At 38.6% G+C, this 21,821-nt stretch overlaps 2 protein-coding genes across 2 annotated transcripts in view; one reads left to right on the forward strand and one right to left on the reverse strand.

Moving 5' to 3' along the window:
• Positions 1 to 4,235, reverse strand: part of MYL9 (myosin light chain 9) — a 29,599-nt gene extending 25,364 nt beyond the window's left edge. The window contains exon 1 of the mRNA XM_070744846.1: positions 3,868 to 4,235. The gene's annotated coding sequence lies outside the window, so the exon portion shown is untranslated. The remainder of the gene's footprint in view (positions 1 to 3,867) is intronic.
• Positions 4,236 to 10,583: 6,348 nt separating this feature from the next.
• On the forward strand, positions 10,584 to 20,401 carry RAB5IF (RAB5 interacting factor). Its single transcript, XM_070744847.1, has 5 exons — positions 10,584 to 10,622; positions 10,980 to 11,244; positions 14,297 to 14,400; positions 16,099 to 16,228; positions 17,628 to 20,401. The coding sequence occupies exons 2-5, from the start codon at positions 11,104 to 11,106 to the stop codon at positions 17,667 to 17,669; spliced, it is 417 nt and encodes a 138-aa protein (XP_070600948.1). The 5' UTR covers positions 10,584 to 10,622; positions 10,980 to 11,103; the 3' UTR covers positions 17,670 to 20,401.
• The last annotated feature ends 1,420 nt before the right edge of the window (positions 20,402 to 21,821 follow it).

A 21,821-nucleotide genomic window follows, 5' to 3' on the forward strand; every position in this document is an offset into this window, starting at 1 on the left:
TTTGTAATGTGTCAACAGACCATGGTATTAATTTGATTCATGGAAGTGAGTGTTTCTTTTGTCCTCTGGGCAGATTTCTTATCATTCCTTAACAGCAGTGAAATTTCTCCAGCCTGAGCATCTAATTGCCATACCAGTTCTTGCTTTTCTCTCTTGTCCTTAAATGGTTGTCAGGGCTGCTTGTCTTCGCTACTTGGGGAAGGAACTTGGCACCGTTCAGTGGCCCAACAAATAAAAAGGGTTTTTTTCGGTCACAGTTCATATTTTGGTGGCTTCTCAAGTAACTGTATGTGTGAAGGTACAATCCATCAAATATCCTAACCACATATGATCTATTTAATGGAATGGGGCTAGTATACATTGGTTTGTGTACAAGCCATAATCTGAGTACTATTCAAGAGTATAGAAGCTAATCTTTAGATCAGTGATATATTACAGAAGCCTTCCCTAAATTGATTCTCTCCAGGTATAATATGCTGTAATTTCTATCACCCCAAAAAGGTTTGAGCATGGTGGGCTTAATGTTATCTGTTGAAAAGGCCACTTATTTATTCAATAAATATAGATAAACAAAGCTTTGATCTCTAGAGCAGTGTTTCCCAACCTTGGCAACTTGAAGATATTTAGACTTCAACTCCCAGAATTCCCCAGCCAGCGAATGCTGGCTGGGGAATTCTGGGACTTGAAGTCCAAATATCTTCAAGCTGCCAAGGTTGGGAAACACTGCTCTAGACATTCAAAACTGACATTTAATAAGTCAAGGATGCTGTCTCTTCACCAAAGTTCCTTCTCTTTGCCAGTTGTTTACTATACTGCAGTAATACCCGATGATATTTACTGTATATTTTATAGATCAAAATGATACTTTCATAAATCTACATGCACATACACACACACACACACACACACACAGAGGCATATACACATGCTTGCACACACAATCCTCCATTTTATTTGCACTCTGAAATATGGACAAAGAACTCAGTGTATTAAAAGATTTGTCTTCAGGTTGACATGTTTTTGTTCCTCTTTCTGATTTAGCTCAGATAAAGGGAGATAAGAGTCTACGGACATCTGTTTTGAGGCTTGCTTGATTCCCGAGTTCAACTAAATAATCCAAGTTCAGAAAATAGGTGCACTAAAATAATATATTATTTAAAAAGCATTCTTGAATATGCAAAATAATACATCTCAGCACATTCATGAATATGATCATCCATTCTCCGCTATTCCAAGTTATAATGCACTTGGGGAAAAGGAATCCTCAATCTGAGTATTGTATTGCCAGTTCTGTGTTAGCAAAACCTTCAGAAAAGAAGGATTTAGGGGTAGTGATTTCTGACAGTCTCAAAATGGGTGAATAATGCAGTCAGGCGGTAGTGAAAGCAAGTAGAATGCTTGGCTGCATAGCTAGAGATATAACAAGCAGGAAGAGGGAGATTATGATCCCACTGTACAGAGCACTGGTGAGACCACATTTGGAATACTGTGTTCAGTTCTGGAGACCTCACCTACAAAAATATTGACAAAATTGAATGGGTCCAAAGACGGGCTAAAAAATGGTGGAAGGTCTTAAGCATAAAACTTATCAGGAAAGACTTAATGAACTCAATAGTCTGGAGGACAGAAAGGAAAGGGGGGACATGATCGAAACATTTAAATATGTTAAATAAGGTTCAGGGTGGAAGTGTTTTTAATAGGAAAGTGAACACAAGAACAAGGGGGCACAATCTGAGGTTAGTTGGGGGAAAGATCAGAAGCAATGTGAGAAAATATTATTTTACTTAAAGAGTAGTTGATGCTTGGAACAAACTTCCAGCAGACATGGTTGGTAAATCCACAGTAATTGAATTTACACATGCCTGGGATAAACATATATCCATCCTAAGATAAAATACAGGAAGTAGTATAAGGGCAGACTAGATGGACCATGAGGTCTTTTTCTGCCGTCAATCTTCTATGTTTCTATGTTTCTATATCTGAGACCTCTTTTTAAGATAAACATGAAACTGTATTCTAAGTATGTTTCCCCAGATACAGTATTTTTAAATAATCACAGTTAGTGCTTACAAGCCAAAAGAAAATATAATTGATCTGTGTAGCCTAAAAGTAGCCAGAATTGGCAAGCATGTCCTGTTGATATAGTAAACAATTTGTATAGCATTGAACTCTAGTGTTTCTTTGAAATAGTTTCTACTTAAGTTTAGCATTTAACCAGTTTTTAGGTGAAAACACAAAAAGAAGATGCTTCTATGATCAACAGAATGAAGCACTCAGCAGGTCAAGCTAGCAGCACCATCCATACATATCTGACCTGAAACTACATCTTACAGAGTTCTGCATGTGCACAAAACCATTGCAGTCTGAGTGATGCTTTAAGACATGACGCCTGTAAACTATGCCTGAATCTACCGTTGCCTAGATGTTTCCTCTTTCCAAACTGCAGAAAAAGACATATTTTCATCTAATCTGCTTTGGTAATTCAATTTCAACACTTCAACAATGGAAATGATTGGAGGCTTCCCTGATGGAATGTATTCAGTTAAAGGCTAAGCAACCCCTGAGTAGGGATGTTGTAGTTGTTGTTGTTGTTGTTGTTGTTGTTGTTGTTATTATTATTATTATTATTATTATTATTATTATTATTATTTAGATTTGTATGTCCGCCTTCTCCAAAGACTCTGGATTTCAAGATGCAGATCAGCAATGGAATTAATTGGAAAGCATTCAATCTTGATCAGATGGCTTTCAGGTTTAGGACAAATGGGTAGAATATTGCTCAGATCCTCACACATTAGTACAGATGAGTACATCTTTAGCAAAAAGAACTTTTTCTTCCAGGGCTGAAGACCTACAGTATCATGTTTAAGAGCACCAAATATGCTTCTCAATAAACAAGTATACCCCACACTATTTGCAGTGGGATATTTCCCTTCATCCTTGCAATCCTGATTGAAATCCTACCTCTAAGAACACAGTTAAGGAATAAAGTTCATATATATTAACCTTAGTGTGATTTGTTTGGTTTTGGATTAACTTGTATGTGAATCTGACTGCTGAAGTTTGTAAACTCTAGTTCGTATCCTACTATAATGTATGGATCCAGACAATTCAATCCTGATTGAAATCCTGCCTCTAAGAACACATTTAAGGAATAAGGCTCATATATTAGTGTGATTTGTTTGGTTTTGGATTAACTTGTATGTGAATCTGACTGCTGAAGTTTGTAAACTCTAGTTTGTATCCTACTATAATGTATGGATCCGGACAATAGTATTTTGTTTAACAAATTATAGTTGCATGTGTGAACCTGTAAGGACCATTATCATCTATACCCAACCTGGTACACTCTAGATGTGACGGTTTCTTCATCTTCCAATGTACTGTATCTGAAGGTATCACACTAAAAAAGGCAGACAGAGATGGACCAGATCTATGATTCACTATGAACTTGATAACCTCCTATGTGCGAGTACTCCTTATGGTATATTATGCATGACGTGGGCCACAAATTAGCCAACCATACTCTAGCTTTGCATGTTATATATACAGAAGCCTTGGTAAGTGAGTGCATCATGCAAAGCCAGAAAACTCAGATAGTTAAGAACTGTTGGTAGGCACAACTAATCGAGGGAGTACAACAGGTTCCCAAAAGGATAGCCTTACTAGTAGTTCGGTACAGCAGAATAACTGTTAATTTTGGATTATGAAATACGATGGGATAACCAAGCAATCTAGTATAACAGGAAACTACCAGTTCTTGTTTTGCCCAAGGAGAGTCTCCTTTCATCCATCCATCAATACCCCCTCCCCCAACTACCCACCCATCCTCACTTGCTAAGGGGAAACGTAAGGAAAAGCACTTACCTGGTTCAGACAGAAACTGTTAAAAGCCCTCAGATCTAGGAAGCGTTTCTGCAAAGGGATGAAATTAATTAGCTGTTGTTTTAATCTCCCTAGTTTGGAGGAAAGCAGGATCAGAGGGCAGAGGCAGCCAATGAAAAAAGAGTGTTTTCACAGATGGTCCCCTCCCACCCTTAAGGATTTGGCCATACAAGGCAAAAGAATGCTGAGCTGTGCGGGTGGCAACAGCCCAACTGTGAGACGCAGGGTTTGGGACTGTGAGAATAAGGGAAGGGGAAGAGAGGATTCTGCCTTATATAGATAAAATGATAGGGGGGGGAGGGTTGGAGGGAAGTCACTAAACTCTCCGATCAGTTGTTAAACGCAGCCGGCATCTGAGAAGACCTAGCCACAGTTTTCTTTATAAGGATGCAAGCCCTATAAATGAGAAACCTTTCAGCTGGCCAAGAACAAAAGTTTAAACAGAGGTTTAAATATGTAAGGTTAAAAGTTACAAGGGCTTCCTGAACAATGCTTGGTTGACATTCCTCACTCCTCCTCTGTGCAGTTTGTTGTTTCAATTATTTTTTTTCCTTCCAGAAACATAAAAGTACAGATGTTTTCTAGTGAACAAAGACTAGTTTAGACAGGAAAATGTAAAATAAACCATCAGAGGCAGTTACCCTTAATTCATTTTTCCTGTCAAACAGGCTCTTAACATTTCTGTAAAAGCCAGTAACATTTCCTGGCCAGATTATTTATGGTGTAAAGACATACCATAAGCCAGGGGTCCTCAATTTTTTTAAACAGGGGGCCAATTCAGGGGGGGGGGCTGGACTGGCTAGGTGGGTGTGGCTAGCCGGTCATGTGACTGGGTGGGTGTGGTCAATTTAGCAGTACATTTTGCCAATTTAGCAGTCCGTTTTTCTATTTGCTTTTTTTTTTTTGTATGTTGCTCTTTTGGTTGGCTTTTCTTTTTACTAGATTGTTTTTAAAGTTATTTAGTGGTCCACTTCAGGATACTCAGTTTTACAGCAATTCTTCTCAGCTACTCCACATTAACTAACTCCATATCTCCTGTGAGGAGAGAATCAGAAAAGGGAGCAGAAATTTTTGGTCTCCCAGGCCCCCCCACCCAGTGAAAGGCTGCAAAAATTTTTACTAACAAACTGTGGCCATGGCTTATTTTGTGGGTGTAGCTTGCCGGCCTGTGACCATGTGGGAGTGGCTTGACAATCATGTGACTGGGAAGTAGCTTAAAGGTCATGTGACTAGCTTAAAGGTGGCCAACTTGACGTCGCTCATGTCATGGTTTTGGGTTAGGATGCTTGGTTTCTCCTCGCCTCAAATTTCCTTATCTATTTACTATTACTGAACACCCAAAATATACTATTTAATTCTATGTATGTATGCCACATGTGTACATACATATTACACACAGACACACAAAAATGTTATCTACTATATAAACTGTATGTGTATGTACACACACACACACACACACAAACATATGCACAGCTCTTCTAAAATTATACACATTCAACCTCATTTACTGCGATAGGAAAAACATACCCAGGGTCCAGAAGGGAAAAAAAAGAATAAAATTCAAAATATTTCTACCGGATCTGCATACCTGATCAAAATTTTTCTACCGATTCTGCGTACCTGACCGTACCGTTAAAAGCCCATCACTAGGCCCCACCACAAAAGCACTATGCTGGCACTCACAAACATAAGTCCTGCACTTGGCCAAAGGGTGGGAGCTGATAGGTGTGGCAATGTGGCGATGTGGGCGGGTCAGCGTCATAGTCCCGCACAGGCTTGAATGACTTTGGCAGGCCAGATCTGTCCCACGGGCCATAGTTTGAGGATGCCTGCTATAAGCAGTACTGTATATTATAAAGTCAAGTTTCCTTTAAGTCAAGCTCGTTTGTAGTGATTTCATGGACCTGCCATGTCTTCAAACAATGCAGAAGTAATTTGCCAATGCTTTCTTTCTGAATGCTTAACTTCCCAAATCTAGCCAACAATCCTTGTCTCCCATCCAATTTCTAATCAAATGTAATTTGTTTTGTTAGCTTTTTTTTTTTTTTTACAACGAAATGTTGTCCTATCCATTTGACAGTTATTCGGTGCTATGGTAGGATAGGAGCCACTGGGCTAATTTACAAAATATTAGAATGCCAAAGTTGTCTTTGTCTAAAATATTGTTAATTTATCTGCCAGCTTTCGATTCATTCTGATCCATCATTCATTTGGGCTTTGAATGAGGCTGTAGAAACTTTTTAAGCTGGAAGACTGCACTGCATCCAGTTTAACTTTCTGGTGAAGTTATGCCATTTGTAGGTTCTTTCCAATCAAGGCAAGGAGCCCATAATTTATTTCCATTTCATTCCACCCATTCTCACCCACCCCAGTCCCAATGCCTTAGCCCGTTTATTAAAAAACAGCCATGGACGAAAACATTGTCATTACATTTCCTGTGGAAGAAGACAATGGAAAAGACAGCAGTATGTTCTTATGACCTGGATCAGTTCTTAAAGCCTGAATGTTGTGAAAAGGAAATCAAGACACATCTAAATCCCAACCATCAAGGTTTATACAGCTATGCAGGAATTAGAGTTTCTTCTATTTTGGTATCAGATGTGGGGGGAAATAAGAAACCAGATTATGACCCTCTGAGTCTGTTCCTACTGTACAGCTTCTGCTTAACCAGCTTATTCATTAACACAATTATTTGAATTCACACATTGTACTATATTAAACATTAAGGCTAACTACATGGATTTGGTTTGCACAACTATGCTAAAATGTTATTAGCCAGTTTGCATTTCATCCAGAGACTTGTTAATGTAATCCACATAATGTCCTTTTAAATGAATCACAATGCTGAAAACAAAAGATAATTCATTCAACCTCTTACCAGTTCAGGAAATCTGTTATTCCAACATCCATCCTCCAGCCTCTTTTCACAAATCCACAATGGAGTAGTACATGATACAGTCTTCAGAGGTAATGCAATCTATCTTTCCACCTACAGTTGTGGCTAGGAGAGCTTTTGCACAACTTCATGCTGGGCACCCATTGCACTCGATCATAAGGCCCTATGCACGGTTACTTCTGCCCTAGTCATCTCTCAGTTGGACTATTGCAATGTGTTTACATGGGGCAACCCTTGAAGAATATTTGGATGCTACAACTAGTAGAGAATGCAGTGGCATGGATAGTTCTGGAGGCCTGTAGACTCGCAAGCCACTTTCAATGGCTTGCGAGTTTGCTTCCAAGTCCAATTCAATTGGGTTTTTTTACATTTAAAGCCCTTTATGGCATGGATCCAGGGTATCTAAGGAACCAAATTGCCCAAATTGTATTGGCCCTTCCTCACTTGCTCCACCAGAAGTGGCTTGTTAGGGACACCATCTGTCCGTGAATTTCAGTTGGTGGGGTCGAGGAAAAGAGCCTTAAATATATATACTGTAATTGCACATTTTCCTTCATTTTACATCCCAATTTCCATTTTTGCAACAGTGATATACTGGTTGTATCAGCACCTTTTTAAATATACATGATATTATACATCCTAATTGTGACAATTTTTCTCTTATTCATGCAATATAGTCCACGGGGAAAAAAATAATAGCTTGATATTATACAACAGCAATGGTGAACCTCTTCAGCACTGAGTGCCAAAACTGAAACAGAAACCATAAGCTAATTGTGCGTGCTGGCCAGCTGGTCTTTGGGTTTCCAGAGCTTGCATGGACACTGGCCAGTTGGTCTTTGTACATGCAAGAGCATCAGAAGCCTGAAGATCAGCTGGCCGGCATGCACATGCCTTTTGGGGGGTTGTTTTCTGGCCGTTTTTCACAAATTGCACTAATGCAGTGGTTCTCAACCTTTCTAATGCAGCGCCCCCTTAATACAGTTCCTCATGTTGTGGTGTAGACCAGAAGTAAGCAAATTTCTATGAAATGTGGACTTCAACTCCCAGAATTCCTGAGCTAGCATGATCGGCTCAGGAATTCTGGGACTTGAAGTCCACAAATTATAGAAGAGCCAACTTTGCCTACCCCTGGTGTAGACCATAAGTCTAATGCCAACTGTCCCAACAGAGCTTTAAGCTGATTGGTAGGAAGGTCAGAGGGACACCCCCACTGTAAATGTCTGATTGGTCGGATTGTAAAAATATGTTCCAAGGCTCCAGAATCTCTAATCTTTTATCTCTTTATTTATTTATTAATTGGACTTATATGCCACCCCTCTCCGTGGACTCGTGTCATGTATATAAATACTATTATATTTTCACATACCTCCATTATGTACTAGACAAAACAAATAAATAAAAAATAAAATAAATAAAGAATAGAAGCTTTAGTTCCTAACACCATGCACTTAGGTGACCCCTGTGAAACAGTTGTTTGACCCCAAGGGGTCCTGACTTCCAGGTTGAGAACCACTGCGACTAGTGTATTCAGCCATTTGTATGAAGAAAACCATTCAACAGATATCACAACCTTATTATCACAAATAATGAGAAGAAATAAACCTTTCCAGCAAGGATATTTTGATTAGCTCTTGTTAAAATGTCCTATGACAGACAAATATTTTTCTTTCTTTTTTTGGTAAGGACCTCGTCAATTTTATTTCTTTCTCCAACCATATGCATGCCTCAGAAAGGAGTATTTTTCTAAAAAAAATTACTTAACTAAACTATTGTAAAAGTTTAGTTTCTATGTTTTGTAGATATGGACACAAGCTCATTATGATTTAATGTTTCACCACAGTTGGCCTTAAGCACAGAGCAGTTTGAAAAACTACATGCCCCCACTTTGAGAGCAGTGGGTTAGGCAAATATTGTAAATTCTCTAGTGCCTTAAATCTTTCAGGCTGTATTTGCTGTCCAAGAAGAGAGGGACTCCCAGGTAAAGCCAAAGAATAGGCCATTGTAGAGGCTATGGGACATGATACCTTTCTGCCACCTTGTGGCAAATGTGCATAATTTAAAGGTGCTGTTTACAAAGAATCCAGAAGAAAACTTCCCTTGTCTTTCCCCCCCCTGTTTCCAGGTGTTTTATTGTTCTACATAAAGACTTCAAGTGACTCTAACTGTGCAGCAGAATTAGCTGGTTGATTCTGATAAAGTTCCCATAATATTTCTGTTTTGTTTTTAAAAGAAATGTGTGGCAACTGTTTATACAGGCCTCATCGTTATTATTTTCGGAACTGTAAAACCTTGTTTTTCATTTACATTCAGTAAAACACTACCTGCTAATGATGTATTCTGCAATAGGATATTTTCACTTCCTTACATTGCAGCAGACATAAGTTGTAACACATTTAGCAGTTACAATGTGTTCATGGGGCTGTCCTTGAGGACACCCTCTCCCCACACCCAAAGCTTTAACTGGTTCAAAAATGTAGTGGCTTGATTGGTAATGGGCTTCAGTGTGCCTGTGTAATATCTCTGTTTTATGAGCTGATCTAATTTCCAATGGCTTCTCAATGTGTTTCAAGGTGCTGGTCACTAGTGAGACTTATAGTATTGTATATGTATTGACTGGTTTATCTGTATGTGATTAGGACTGTTCTTGACCAAAATATTTGCCAAAGTAAATAATATTTTATGTACTTAATGTATCTGGCTTGTATTACTGAACCATTACTTGGATATCTGCTAGAAATCCACGTTTCCTCTGTATATGTGTATCTTTCAAAACTCAGAGATCACTCTGCACACTCCTTAACAAGCAGCATCAAGTTTAATAAATAAATAAATATTTTTTATTTATTGAGTCGCTCAAGCGGCATCAAGTTTAATAAATAAATAAATATTTTTTATTTATTGAGTCGCTCATTACAAGCCTAACTGTTTTACCAATCAAATGTTTTACCAATGAAATGTAGCATGGCATAATGGTCAAAAGTGCAAAGTAAATGTAAGTAAACAGAAGATTGAGATTACAAATCTTGGAATTTCCAACTAACTGTTGACTATTTGGGAAGGCTGGTACAGTATAGCCTCAGTTCTGCAGTTTTAATCCAGCCTCTTTCATGTCATTTATATAACATTCACACTCATGACTAGGATTCTCAATAATTGTGGTTATTACTCCAGAACCTAAACTAGATAAAGCAACATTTTGCATGCCTCTTTTTCTAGACAGTGGTCTTTCTACATATTATTTCAGTAACAAATTGTGTTGACTATACAATAGAATGTAGTATCCAGCCTTAAGTAATATACAGTATGTATGCATTATGGATGTTTAGATGCATTATTACACTCTGGTAGCATGCATTTCAATAGTGTTAAATCTGTTTAGTCTCTCTGTAACCGCCTTTTCTCTTTGGAAGGTGGGAATATTACAAATTCAAAATAAAATTCTATGGATATTTGGCAAGGAGAATAATTTCCCATAGGACTTTTTGACAGAATTTAAATGTGCTAATTGGGTTTTTTTATGTGTAACTTATTAAAGTAGCATTTTTCATTTTCTAAACTATCCTGAAAATATTAATCACCATAGAAAATGCTTATAATAAGGCTATATATTAGGCATAGTCTCTTCAAAAACGGGCAATTCTGCAATTCTGAATCCCTAGGGCAGTGTTTCCCAACCTTGACAACTTGAAGATATTTGGACTTCAACTCCCAGAATTCCCCAGCCATGTGAAATGGGCGGCTCTTTAAATTTAATAAATAAATAAATATAGGGGGATTTCAGGAAACGTGCCAACAAGGGGAGCCAGATCCTCAGCCTCTCCTGGTCATTGCAGAGGTGATATATAAGCCTCCCAGAAACGATATAAATATATGGTTTATTTTGCGGGCGGTCTGCTCTTGAGGCTAAGGCGCAACGAATGAATTTTACCCATCGCATGAAGCTTAAGAAACACCCGCTAAGAACTGACTACGACTTTAGCAAGCCGCAGGGGTAGCTAGCGTTGGAAGACTGCATTTGTAGGCTTGAAATTTTGCACGGACCCCCGATTGTCGCCTCCAAACGCGACCCAAAGACGACCCACCCCAGCGGTTCAATCTCAGAGAAGCCTCGATCCCCCCCCCCCCAACCCGGCGAAGTCCTTTCGCGCTGCCGGGGATTTTTTTTTTAAAAGGCCCCTTTCTCTCGCCGTAGGGCGCTCGGGTCACGTGACGAGAGCCACGTGGCTCGGCCGACCGCGATCAGCGGGGCTTCGAGCGGCTGTCTTTCCTGCCGTGACCGGGACGCGCTTGAGCTCCAGGGGTGGCGCGGGGGGACGATGAGCGGCGGTCGACGGAAGGAGGAGCCGTCATCGCACCCGCAGCAGCAGCAGCAGCACCACCTGGTAGCGAACGGCGGCGTGTTGCGGGCCTCGTTGTGGAGCAAAGCTTTGCGGAGCGACTCCGCCTGGGAGGACAAGGTGAGGCCTAGACCGAGTGGACACAAGCGCGCGCACACACACACATACAGACACACCAGGCTGTCCGGGTGTCTACGGGAGGGTAGGCCTCGGCCTTGGGCTCGCGGGCGACGGGTTGGGGGTTCCTGGCGGTTTCTGTTTGAGTGGCGGGGGAAGAGGGAAAACTCTGCCAGAAGGTTCTCCTAAAGGTCACAGCAGAGTCCTGCGCAGGCGCACAGCTCGCAGGAGGCACAAGCGGAGCCTGCTGGGTTTGTACTCTGGAGTTACTGGACCCCGAATACTCCGCCAAGCCTGAGCTGCAAATGTTGAGACAATAGCAATAGCATTTAGATTTATATACCACTTAATAGCCCTTTCTAAGCGGTTTACAGAATCAGCATATTGCCCCAACAATCTGGGTCCTCATTTGACCCACCTCGGGAAGATGGAAGACTGAGTCAACCTTGAGCTGGTGGTGAGATTTGAACTGCTGAACTACAGCTGAACCACAACTAGCAGTTAGCTGGAGTAGTCTGCAGTGCTGCACTCTAACCACTGTGCCACTCCGGTTCTGACAATGGTGCCCACACATGTCTATCCAACATGTGGCAGAACATTTTGTCACTGTATAGACACTAGCCACCTGCAGACACATTGTGGACCACCTGCTAGATGTCAAGGTTCTTCTTCGAACACATTGGATGAACATAGCAATAGCATTTAGACTTATATGTCCCTTCATAGTGCTTTTACAGCCCTATCTAAGCAGTTACAGAATCAGCATATTGACCCCAACAATCGGGGTCTTTATTTTACCCACCTCGGAAGAGTGGAAGGCTGAGTCAACCTTGAACCGGTGGTGAGATTTGAACTGTGGAACTACAGCTAGCAGTTAGCTGAGGTAGCCTGCAGTGCTACACTCTAACCACTGCACTACCCCATCATCATCACCCTGAGTTATTGGGCAGGAAGGATGGAAGATGTTAAGGACGTCGACAGTTAAATTAAAGCAGCAATGTTGCCTGCCCAGAAACTCTTGGGTTTGGGGTCAGCCCCTTTACTGGCCTCTGGTGGGGGTGGGAGTGTTAACAGTTTCCCCACCAAGGAGCATCTTAATAGTATTTCCCCCTAGATTCGCAAGGCATCAGCGGGTGGAGAGCTTCCCCACCACCACCAACAACACCCCAACTTTGGCTGGCAGGCTAAATACCATGCCCAGCTGGGGAGTGGGAAGCCTTTGACAATCAGGAGGTGTTCTCTCTTTTTATCTTGGAAACTGGATTGCTGCAATATGGCCTGCTTTAGTTTGCCCTTGAAGATTATTAGGAAACAGCGATGTAGCAACCTACTAGCTGGCACATAATGTAGCAATGCTTAAATTTCTGGGCGCTGCCTTGCTGCCAATCTGTTTCCAAATAGAATTCAGAGTACTGGATTTGAACAATATGACCTGGAAAGAACCCCACAGGGTTTGCATCTTTGTTACTCTCATGTTACTCTTTAAACAGAATCTTCCTGTATTGTCCAGTCAGCCTAGAAAGCAATGCTTTGAGTTACCTTCTTTATTCCCTGGAATGTCAGAACAGGTTTTTCTTTTCTTTTTTGGGGAGTGGCCTTTCCCCACCCCCAGGTCTGAATTTTACAGTTCAGAAATATGTAAAATGTTTTGCTGTTTTGCTACTCTTTTATGACCAGAGGCCCCTTGTTTATTAGCCTATCCCTAATTAAATATTTCAAGTACATTTTAATCAAATTGTCTTCATTAAATGCTTTTAGGGTGTTTGTGAGTGGTTTATATCATTGGGGTAGAAACTGTCAGTACAGACTGCCTTAGATATGAAGGCAGGTGGGTAACTTTGGACCAGATGTTCTCGGCCCTAGAAAGAAGACAGTAGCAAACCATTGTTAACTAAATAGGCAAAACTCTGTATCGACTTATCTATGTAGTTGTCAGAAGTCAAGACCGATTCAAAGGCACCAAAAAGGATTTTAAAATATTTATGTAAGCTTCCTAATGTTTATAAAATTGGATGATATATAGATTAGATGGGTAAATATGTTGTGATTCATTTTAACTTTGAGTTAGCTTCTTGTACAAAAACAATTATGTTTTTCAGAATGTGTAATTTTGATTTAAGCAATTAAGATATTTAAGGGGGGTGGGGAGTTTGAAAAACAGTCTGGATACTATTAAAGCTAAAAATTTAGGCTACTGAAATTATAGTTTAGCATAATGAGTAGTAATTCACAGTTGGCCAAGATTACACAATTCAAAGGCAAGGACCAGGAGGAACTGCAACCAAGTCAGTGGTCAGATAACAGAAATCTGACTTCAGACCATATCTGCAACCCATAAAGTATTTGTGACAAGACCCAATTTAGTTCTCAGGAAGATAAAGGGAGGGTCACAGAAATGATTGTGCTATCATAACTTTATAAAAAAATAGTATAGGTCTGCATGAGCTTTGTTTCCTAATCTGGCCTAATTTAAAGGGCTAATATGTAGCCATAAACATGGGTAGAGGATATAGATATTCAAACTGAGCTCTTATAATTATAAGTTCTGTATTATTTCTATTTATCTGCTGTGAAATAAAAGAAGCTGGAATCTGACTTTAGAACCAAGTAAACTGTTTTATAGTAGAAAATACATATTTTTTCTACCATTTCATAGCAAGTGGAAGTTCGTCATTCTAATCCATTCTGTGAATTATGCTTTTTTTTCCAAGCAGGAGAATTCAGACTGCTTGTTCAGCCCATTTGCAAATAAAGTGAAATTAGAATGGCATAGAGATTAGTGAGCTGATAGGCCCAAAGGAATGTAGGGTAATTGGAATTGAGATAGATTTCCAGGTAGATTGGAAATAATTGCAGGTGTCTAATTTCTGAATCTCCTTTTAGTTTTTTTAAGACCTAAGACCTTCTCAAAATGTTTGTGTAGTTCTTTTGAATTAGGCAGGTAAGATATCTTGAGAATTTAGATTTGTTGCTATAACAGGAGATATTCCTCTACATATATTAAATGTGAATATTTGTTCCACATGAATTTGATATTGGTTTTTTTTCTCTGCAGGATGAATTTTTAGATGTCATTTACTGGTTCCGGCAGATCATTGCTGTTATTTTGGGAGTGATCTGGGGAATTGTTCCACTGAAGGGATTTGTGGGTATAGCAATGTAAGTCCCCCCCCCCATGTATTTAAAGATAATAATTGATGAAGTTGAAATGGTTAAGACAAGGAATATATACTTGAAGTATAATGGATTTTGTATTATATATTTATTTGAGATTGCAAAAAATTTTGAGAGCAGTTTGTAGAAAAGATACAGAAAGCTTTCTAAATTTACTCAAAGGGAACATGTACCAGAGCATCAGAAAGGTTTTTACAGGAAAAAAATGGCTGCATGAAATAAAGAAATAAAGAAAATGCGTCCATTTGCCTGAAAATATTTGACTAGAAGCTTAGAATGCATTATTTATTGCTGAAAACTAAATGTATGGCTATTTTGAAAGATTATACAGATGTTTAACTTTGTATTTGACAAAGTTAAACATCTATGTGACAAATAATAAAGGGGATATCTTAAATACCATTAATAATTAAAGTGTCATAAGGCATTTTCACAGTTGCCCATGTTTTCCTTAAATTATAAGAAAACAAGTTTGTGTAATAGGAAAATGAAATGCCTCCAGTTATTTCTTGTAAATCTATTTATAGAACTTATAGATAAATATCTACTTTTGCCTTAATTTTATTAAGGAAGTTATGAAAGGAAAGAATATCACCCATGCTTCTTGAATGTAAACAATCCAAATTTTTAACAAAACCAAGATAGTGTGGGTTATAGGGCAGAATTCGTAGCTCAGGTTCACCTGAAATTAACACAGAGCAGCAAGAAGATAATAATCAGAAGATAATCAAAATCTTTGATTCCACAAATGTAGTAGAAAATCCATTTCTAGGTTCCTTCTGAATTTAGTGTCACCTATTGCTTTTGGAATTTTAAAATAGAATACCCCTTCAATTGCTAGTGTCCTTTTTTTTTAATGTTACATTGTTAAGAGTTAATGCATGTGCATTCAGGATTCTTGTTTGAAGCAGGCTTGTTAAGGATACAAACTTGTTATTTAAATTCATTTGGGAGACACTGATAACAATACTAGAGATAATCCATAATGGATCCTGTCCATTATAGTTGTAAGTTGTGTCAGTCATAAAGTGGACCATTTATTTGAGCAATCCAATTTTGCAAACGTTTTGGCAGTGGTTGTTAAGCAAATATGGATATTAAGTGCACCAATTGTTTGCTAGCAGCTGGTTTCACTGATAAACCAGAAGTAAATGCCAGGGGTCCCTCCCCACCCCAGAAAAAACAACAACATATATGTGATTATGTGACCCTGGGACACTGCAAATGTCCAATTGCTAAATGCCTGAAATGTGTTCACATGACTGCAAGGAAGTCCATCCCAACTCTGAATGATTGCTATATGACTGGTCATAAATCAAGGCCTACCAGTGTTTTAATCTGTACTGGCACTACAGACTTGTAGCATAAGAAAAGTTGCAAATTCTAGTGAGGTGATTGCAGAATGTTGCAACCTGTCATAATTGCAAGCCAAGTTGCCAACAACCTGAAATGCCATGGTGGCTGTGGGGGAGGAGTGGCAGTTGTAACTTTAAGAACAGATCAGCACCCGCCCTTTTTAAAAGTCCACTGTAACTTTGTACAATTGTTAAATGATTGGTTGTAAGAGGACTATACTAGGGGCTGCTGTTAATTTCAGTGAAAACTGAAACAAGAAAGCTTGATACAGTTACATTGTAAGTTGATCGAAGTTACCCAGCATCTCTCTCTTTTTTTCTCCTCCAGATTCTGCCTCATAAATGCTGGTGTCCTATACCTCTATTTTAGCAGTTTTCAGCAAATAGATGAAGAGGAGTATGGTGGAACATGGGAACTAACAAAGGAAGGCTTCATGACATCTTTTGCTTTGTTTTTGGTAATTTGTGTTACTTGTTTGTAGATTCCTGACACTATATGCACAGTATAAAACAGGAGGTAGATTATTCTCCCAAGAAACCTCAAAATCTTATAACTAGAGAGAAAAGAAATTTAGATTAAATTTAGAAAAGTAAATTACAGGTGGGTAAACTAATGGATATTCTTTCCCCTACTAAGAATTTAGAATTTAAAAACTTTTAGAATTCACCATCACGTAAGCAAGCTCCCCATTGCAAAACTGGATTGTTTCTTCCCTTCAGCTCAAAATTACTCCTCAGTTTGTTCTTGGGGAGCAAAGTCTGCACCCCAAAGGCTTCTCTCTTGTGTGAGTGGAGCTGTGCAGGCGTTGACCCACTGCTCAAGTGGCTTGGTTCCCCTCCCCCAGCCTGGCTGACAAGCCACAAAAGTTGGGGATCACTGTTCTAGGGCCTACTTAGAGGATGGGGAATATAGAGAAGGGGAATTTGTTCTACTGATGGCTGTTGTATTGTTGAATTAATCCAAAGTACTTAATGGTAAAACATTTCATTATCTCTGCTAATTTGTACTGAAAGTTATATGTATCTGCATATGTGATTGCAGTGAAAGCTTTTTATCTGCCCCCCTTTTCAGTAAGTATATTTTGACCATGTATTCTCCCTAATATTTTTATGTGCAAGCTACAGTATTTAACAGGAAATAATATAAATGCCACTGTTAATCTTCAGTATAAAGTAATATAGAGAAAGAAGAGCTTTGGCAGTGATTCTGTTTAGAGTATAAATTTTTCTGTTTAGTTGTGGTTAGAAGATGGCACTTACATTCTTGTTCAAACATACAGTTAATTTATAATGTCTCAAAGCTTCTTGTTGAGTAGCGGAATTTTGATTGTAGGTGTTTACTCTTTATACAGAAAGCATCCAGTACTGTATCTTTGGTTGTTTCCAAGATCTCATACATAAATATGAAAAAAATTATAGAAGAGCGGTTTTCAAAAGTGGTGCAAAAATAATTTGATTTTGTAATATTTACTGTATATCCATTCCACTGTCATGACTGTTCTCATCTTAACGTATTTTAACCCTGTATGAATCATTCAAATAGCTAAGTCAGAATGTTAATAAATATCATTTTGAAGTCATAATATTGAAGTTTAGAAGAGTATAATAACATTTCTGCTAGGCCAGGAAAAGAGACATAACATAATCAAAACATTTTTACCTTGAGATAATCTTTATTTGTCTGTCCTGCTAGCACTAAAAGGTTTTCTCATACTAAAGTTTATTTATGATCCCTTATTGTAGTAATGTTGTTAATGCAACCTTACTCAGAAGGAAGAAAGCAAAATACATTCATACTTATAATTTGCTAAAGTTTAAATCATTTTCTTATTTGTTGTTATTTGTGCTTCATTTCAGGTTGTTTGGATAATCTTCTACACTGCCATCCACTATGATTGACAAACTCAGCCAAATTAATTGTCTTAATTGAAGAACACTTTAAGAACCCCTTTGGCCTATGGAGAGGTAGAATAAGCCAGTTTTTACATCCATGGTTCAAGGATATGCAACACGTCTTGTGGATTCTAAGAAGAAAAGTTTGATCAGTCTTATTTTAAAAAGCTGTTGCTTTTCCAGAACATTTTTTTTAAAAAAAAGCCATTACAATGCTTTGCAGACAGCACAAGACTTTTCAACCTTTCAGCCTTCTTGGTGACTTTAACCAGTATGGCGATGACAAATCTTTATATCCTAAAAGGGTGATTCTGTTAATTAACGTGCGTCGATTATCTTGTTCTCTTTGAGATCTATTCAGCTTGTGACATGTCTCCCATTGGTAAGACATCCTAAAATGATAGCCATCATGAAGCATATGGCAGGACGAGAAGTCTGCTGAATATATTGTAGAACATAGATTTTGATGGTTCCCAGCTTCTTTTGAGGAAATTAAAGCTTTGGTCTGATTGTATTAAGTACTAATGTCTTTAAATGGTTCATCCAGGGTTTTAATATTTTGGTCACTTAACATTGTAATAAGCATAATCTTCAGATGGTTTCCTAATATTTTGAAATTTTAACTATTTACTGAGAAGTGTGGGGCTTTCCTAGCTTCATTGGAGAACTTCCCAAAACAATTGCAGTGATTGAGAAACATCTCAATATATTGGTTAGTTAACCAATTCAGTTTCCGGAACCTACCTCAGAGTCCAGTGATCTAAATGCACAAAACAGCAGATGCTTCAGAATTCAATTACTTTGGGTTTGTTGTCCCCCTCCCAAATATTTATTAAGTTTATTTCAAAAAGTAATAACAATCTACCTGACATCGATAGATATGTATAAAAGTACTTGCACATGTGTGTGTGCATGTACACGCATGTACACACAGAGATAGATATATAAATGAGAGAGACGGTTTTTCTCAGATTCTGTTTCTCTATTTATGAGAATTCCTTTGGAAATATCTTGTGTTTCACATAGAGCTGGAGAGTGGAGAACTAGGGACTAGAGAGGATGCAAAGCTCGATCCACATCAAGCTATCCCCAGGCCATTTGGGAAAGGAGCCCATATACCCGCTGAGCATAGACTTGGTTCTCTTGCGGCTGGTATAGTTTTTTTAAAATTATTATTATTATTTGTACAGTTCTTCTTTTTCCTTTAAAGCCATCAGTTGCAAGGAGTGAAGAAGAGAAGGCTTTCATCAAAGGGGAGAGGTTCTTTAAAGTATTCTGGGCTGTATAAACTTTATTACTTTTTCTTTGGATTTGCTGGCACATAGGAAATTTATTTGGTTTCTCTTGGTTCCTGAGCACACAGTCCATGCAGACATAGTTGTCCAACAGTCCCTCAGATACAGAAATATTCAATGGGGAGAGGTGAAAATATTTTCTCTATCCTGGACATAAACTAAGCCTCTGTGAAGCAACAGAGGAACCCAGCAGGATGCTGTATGATACAGCATCATTCCATGGACCACACACCAACTGTGGACCACATCTGTTTCGTCTTCAGATGTCTCCATTTTTATACCTTGGTCATATTTGGAGGAAAAGTCTGCCTAAGAGTGCCAAGATTGTTAGATTTCTGGCTTATTTGTTTCTTTTTTATTGCAAGCAATTTTCAGTGAAGATTCTTCATGATAAGCTTCTAGCCTTTCTATAAGTTCAGTATTCTTTCCTATGGCACAAAGACCCAGCTTTTTACATTGCAGTTGCAATTGGGCCTCTTTAGTGTGCTGTAGTCCACTGGGGAAGTTGCACTGAGTGGAAGACATGAAGAGTCCTTGACTGAGATGCTTATTGGAAGAGAAGTGTGTTTCATAATTTTACAGCCTTGGTGGGGCATTTTAGAAACAACAGAAAATTTGGGCTCAGTTGTGTCATAAGTTGAGGACTATCCTTTTCCCCTAGAACTCCCGATATGCCACTCTAATCGAATCGCACTTTTGGATTATAGGTTTTTGAAGCTGAAACATAATACAGAATAATTAAGGCAGCTAATGTCTTGTACATAGAATTAATTTTCAGATAGGAGTAAACTGAAATTCAGTGTTGATATTTTTTTGATTATTGAAAGTATCAGAATGAAAAATTATATTAACTGTACACTAATTAGGCTACTTACGAGCTTTAATTGTACTGTCTCAATCATTTTAAGATTTAAACTTGTCTATATAAGTATTTAATAATTTCAAGAAGATGCTATTTCCTATCTGTAAGTAGACAAAAAATGGAGTTGTTCATTAAGACTGCCTTACAATGAGAAGCCGTTTTGAGTCCTAATATGCTGTGGATAAATTTTCAGTTCTTTGTACTCCTCTTTTAAACTCTTAACTGTGCATACTTTTTTCCCCACAAGTGGCTTTCCATGTATTCTCTTTCAACATTGTCAAGTCTGCCTGTCTTTTTTGCAATTCAGTTTTAACATCAGGGAAGAATTTAGCCACAGGAAATGAAAGACAAAACTACTAAGATTGGAGAGCCTTAGCAGAGGTTTCTCTTGCAGTTCTTCATTGCCAACTTAAGTCTCTCCCTCAGTTTGAGGAGATACTTAGCCATTTTGGTATTTGCTAAATTTAAGCTGTATTTCTCAATCAGCAAGGGTATTTTTTTTTTCAAAGCTTGAGTCATCTACCAAATAAGTAAATCATTTTATACATGTAAGATCACTAATAAAGATCACTTTAAGCTGGTGTAATGTTTTAATGCTTTTTATTGGTATTGACATTTTTAAAATTTCAAGTAGTATTTTGTAATTGCTTTGGCACTTAAAGTAAATGGATACAGTACTTGCTTTTTAAAAAGATGGCATGGTAGCTTTTTGTTAAGAGACCTGGCCGTAAATAAGAATTTTAATACTGAGGATAATCTTGGTCTGCCTATTACTTTGGGAGGAAAAAGTACTGGGAGGAAAAAAATACTTGCCTTCATTCGTGGAAAAACCTTTTTCTACTGATTTTAAGATTCTCTTGCATAAAACTGTTGGGGTTGGGGGGAGACGTAGAACTGGAGAAGATTGCATCTTTGAAAATATCTCCACCTTCTTCAGCAAACATTAGCAGACATGCTATGGGATTAAAGTTATTGTTCCTGTTCTAACTTCCATCATGTTGATGTCCTACATTACAACTGTGATGATTTACTATCGTAACTCTAGGTCCAATTCTGGTCATAAGTTAGAGGCTACCTCTATGGAGCTAATGACCCTATGCTGTACACCAGGAGTATCAAACTGGATTTCTTTGAGGGCCAGATCAGCATTGTAGTTCTCTGTGGGCCAATGGGGGGTGGGACAGACACCTGCAGCCTCTTGTCAGCCAAAATTAGACATGGGCCCATTTTTGGCCTAAACAGTCTCCTGCAACACTTTACTGGCCAAAATGCGGTATGGAAGGGCCCACGTGTGTTCCCCTCGTTTTCACCCTCTATGGCCTCCTACAGCATTCTGCCGGCTGAAAATGCCACATGCCCTATTTTTGGTCAGCAAAGACACAGGCCAGTCCTTTGAAATTTCCAGGCCAGCCCCGAGGGCTGGATTTAAGCACCCCTTGAGTTTGAAACCCCTGCTGTATACAGTATATATCCATAACTAATTGTATAGAGCTAATCTGCAGAATGACGAGTTCATATATCTCCTTCACATAATCCCAGTCTTTGCTTCTTATGAATCCTGAACAACATCCAGAATCCTTTGTTATGGCCTCCCCAGCAGTTCCATCTCAATGACGATCACCTTCAGTTCTGCACTATAAAATTCTTGTGTCGTTTCCCAAATGTTACAATGCCAACAATTACTGTTCTTCCACATCTCACCCACATAGTATATGGATTCTGTATAATAAATGGAAGCAAAGAGGTATTCATTGCAAGAGTAGGCTATATCTCTTGTGAGCTCTTAAGGGTCAACGGAAGAGCAGCTTGGAGCCAATTGACAGGTCTGGTGGTGCTGCTTACCAAAGCAATGTCTGCCTTTTATGTATTCAAAAGAAACCTGTTAAAAGTTCTGAAGGATTTTCATTTTGAAACACAGATGAGCAGCAAACTACTTCTTGAGATTTATTTTTTTTGGAATAGGTGAAAGAATAGGGGTTTTGTTTTAATGAGGTAAGTTGT

This window comes from Erythrolamprus reginae, chromosome 3 (genome assembly GCF_031021105.1).
Source record: "Erythrolamprus reginae isolate rEryReg1 chromosome 3, rEryReg1.hap1, whole genome shotgun sequence".
NCBI classification, from domain to species: domain Eukaryota; kingdom Metazoa; phylum Chordata; class Lepidosauria; order Squamata; family Dipsadidae; genus Erythrolamprus; species Erythrolamprus reginae.

Bases quoted from the DNA above. Each gene is read 5' to 3' on its own strand.
- RAB5IF (XM_070744847.1), top strand. From the start codon at position 11,104: ATGAGCGGCGGTCGACGGAAGGAGGAGCCGTCATCGCACCCGCAGCAG. The intron at 11,245-14,296 runs GTGAGGCCTAGA...TTTTCTCTGCAG, and splicing joins ACTCCGCCTGGGAGGACAAG to GATGAATTTTTAGATGTCAT. The intron at 14,401-16,098 runs GTAAGTCCCCCC...TTTCTCCTCCAG, and splicing joins GGATTTGTGGGTATAGCAAT to ATTCTGCCTCATAAATGCTG.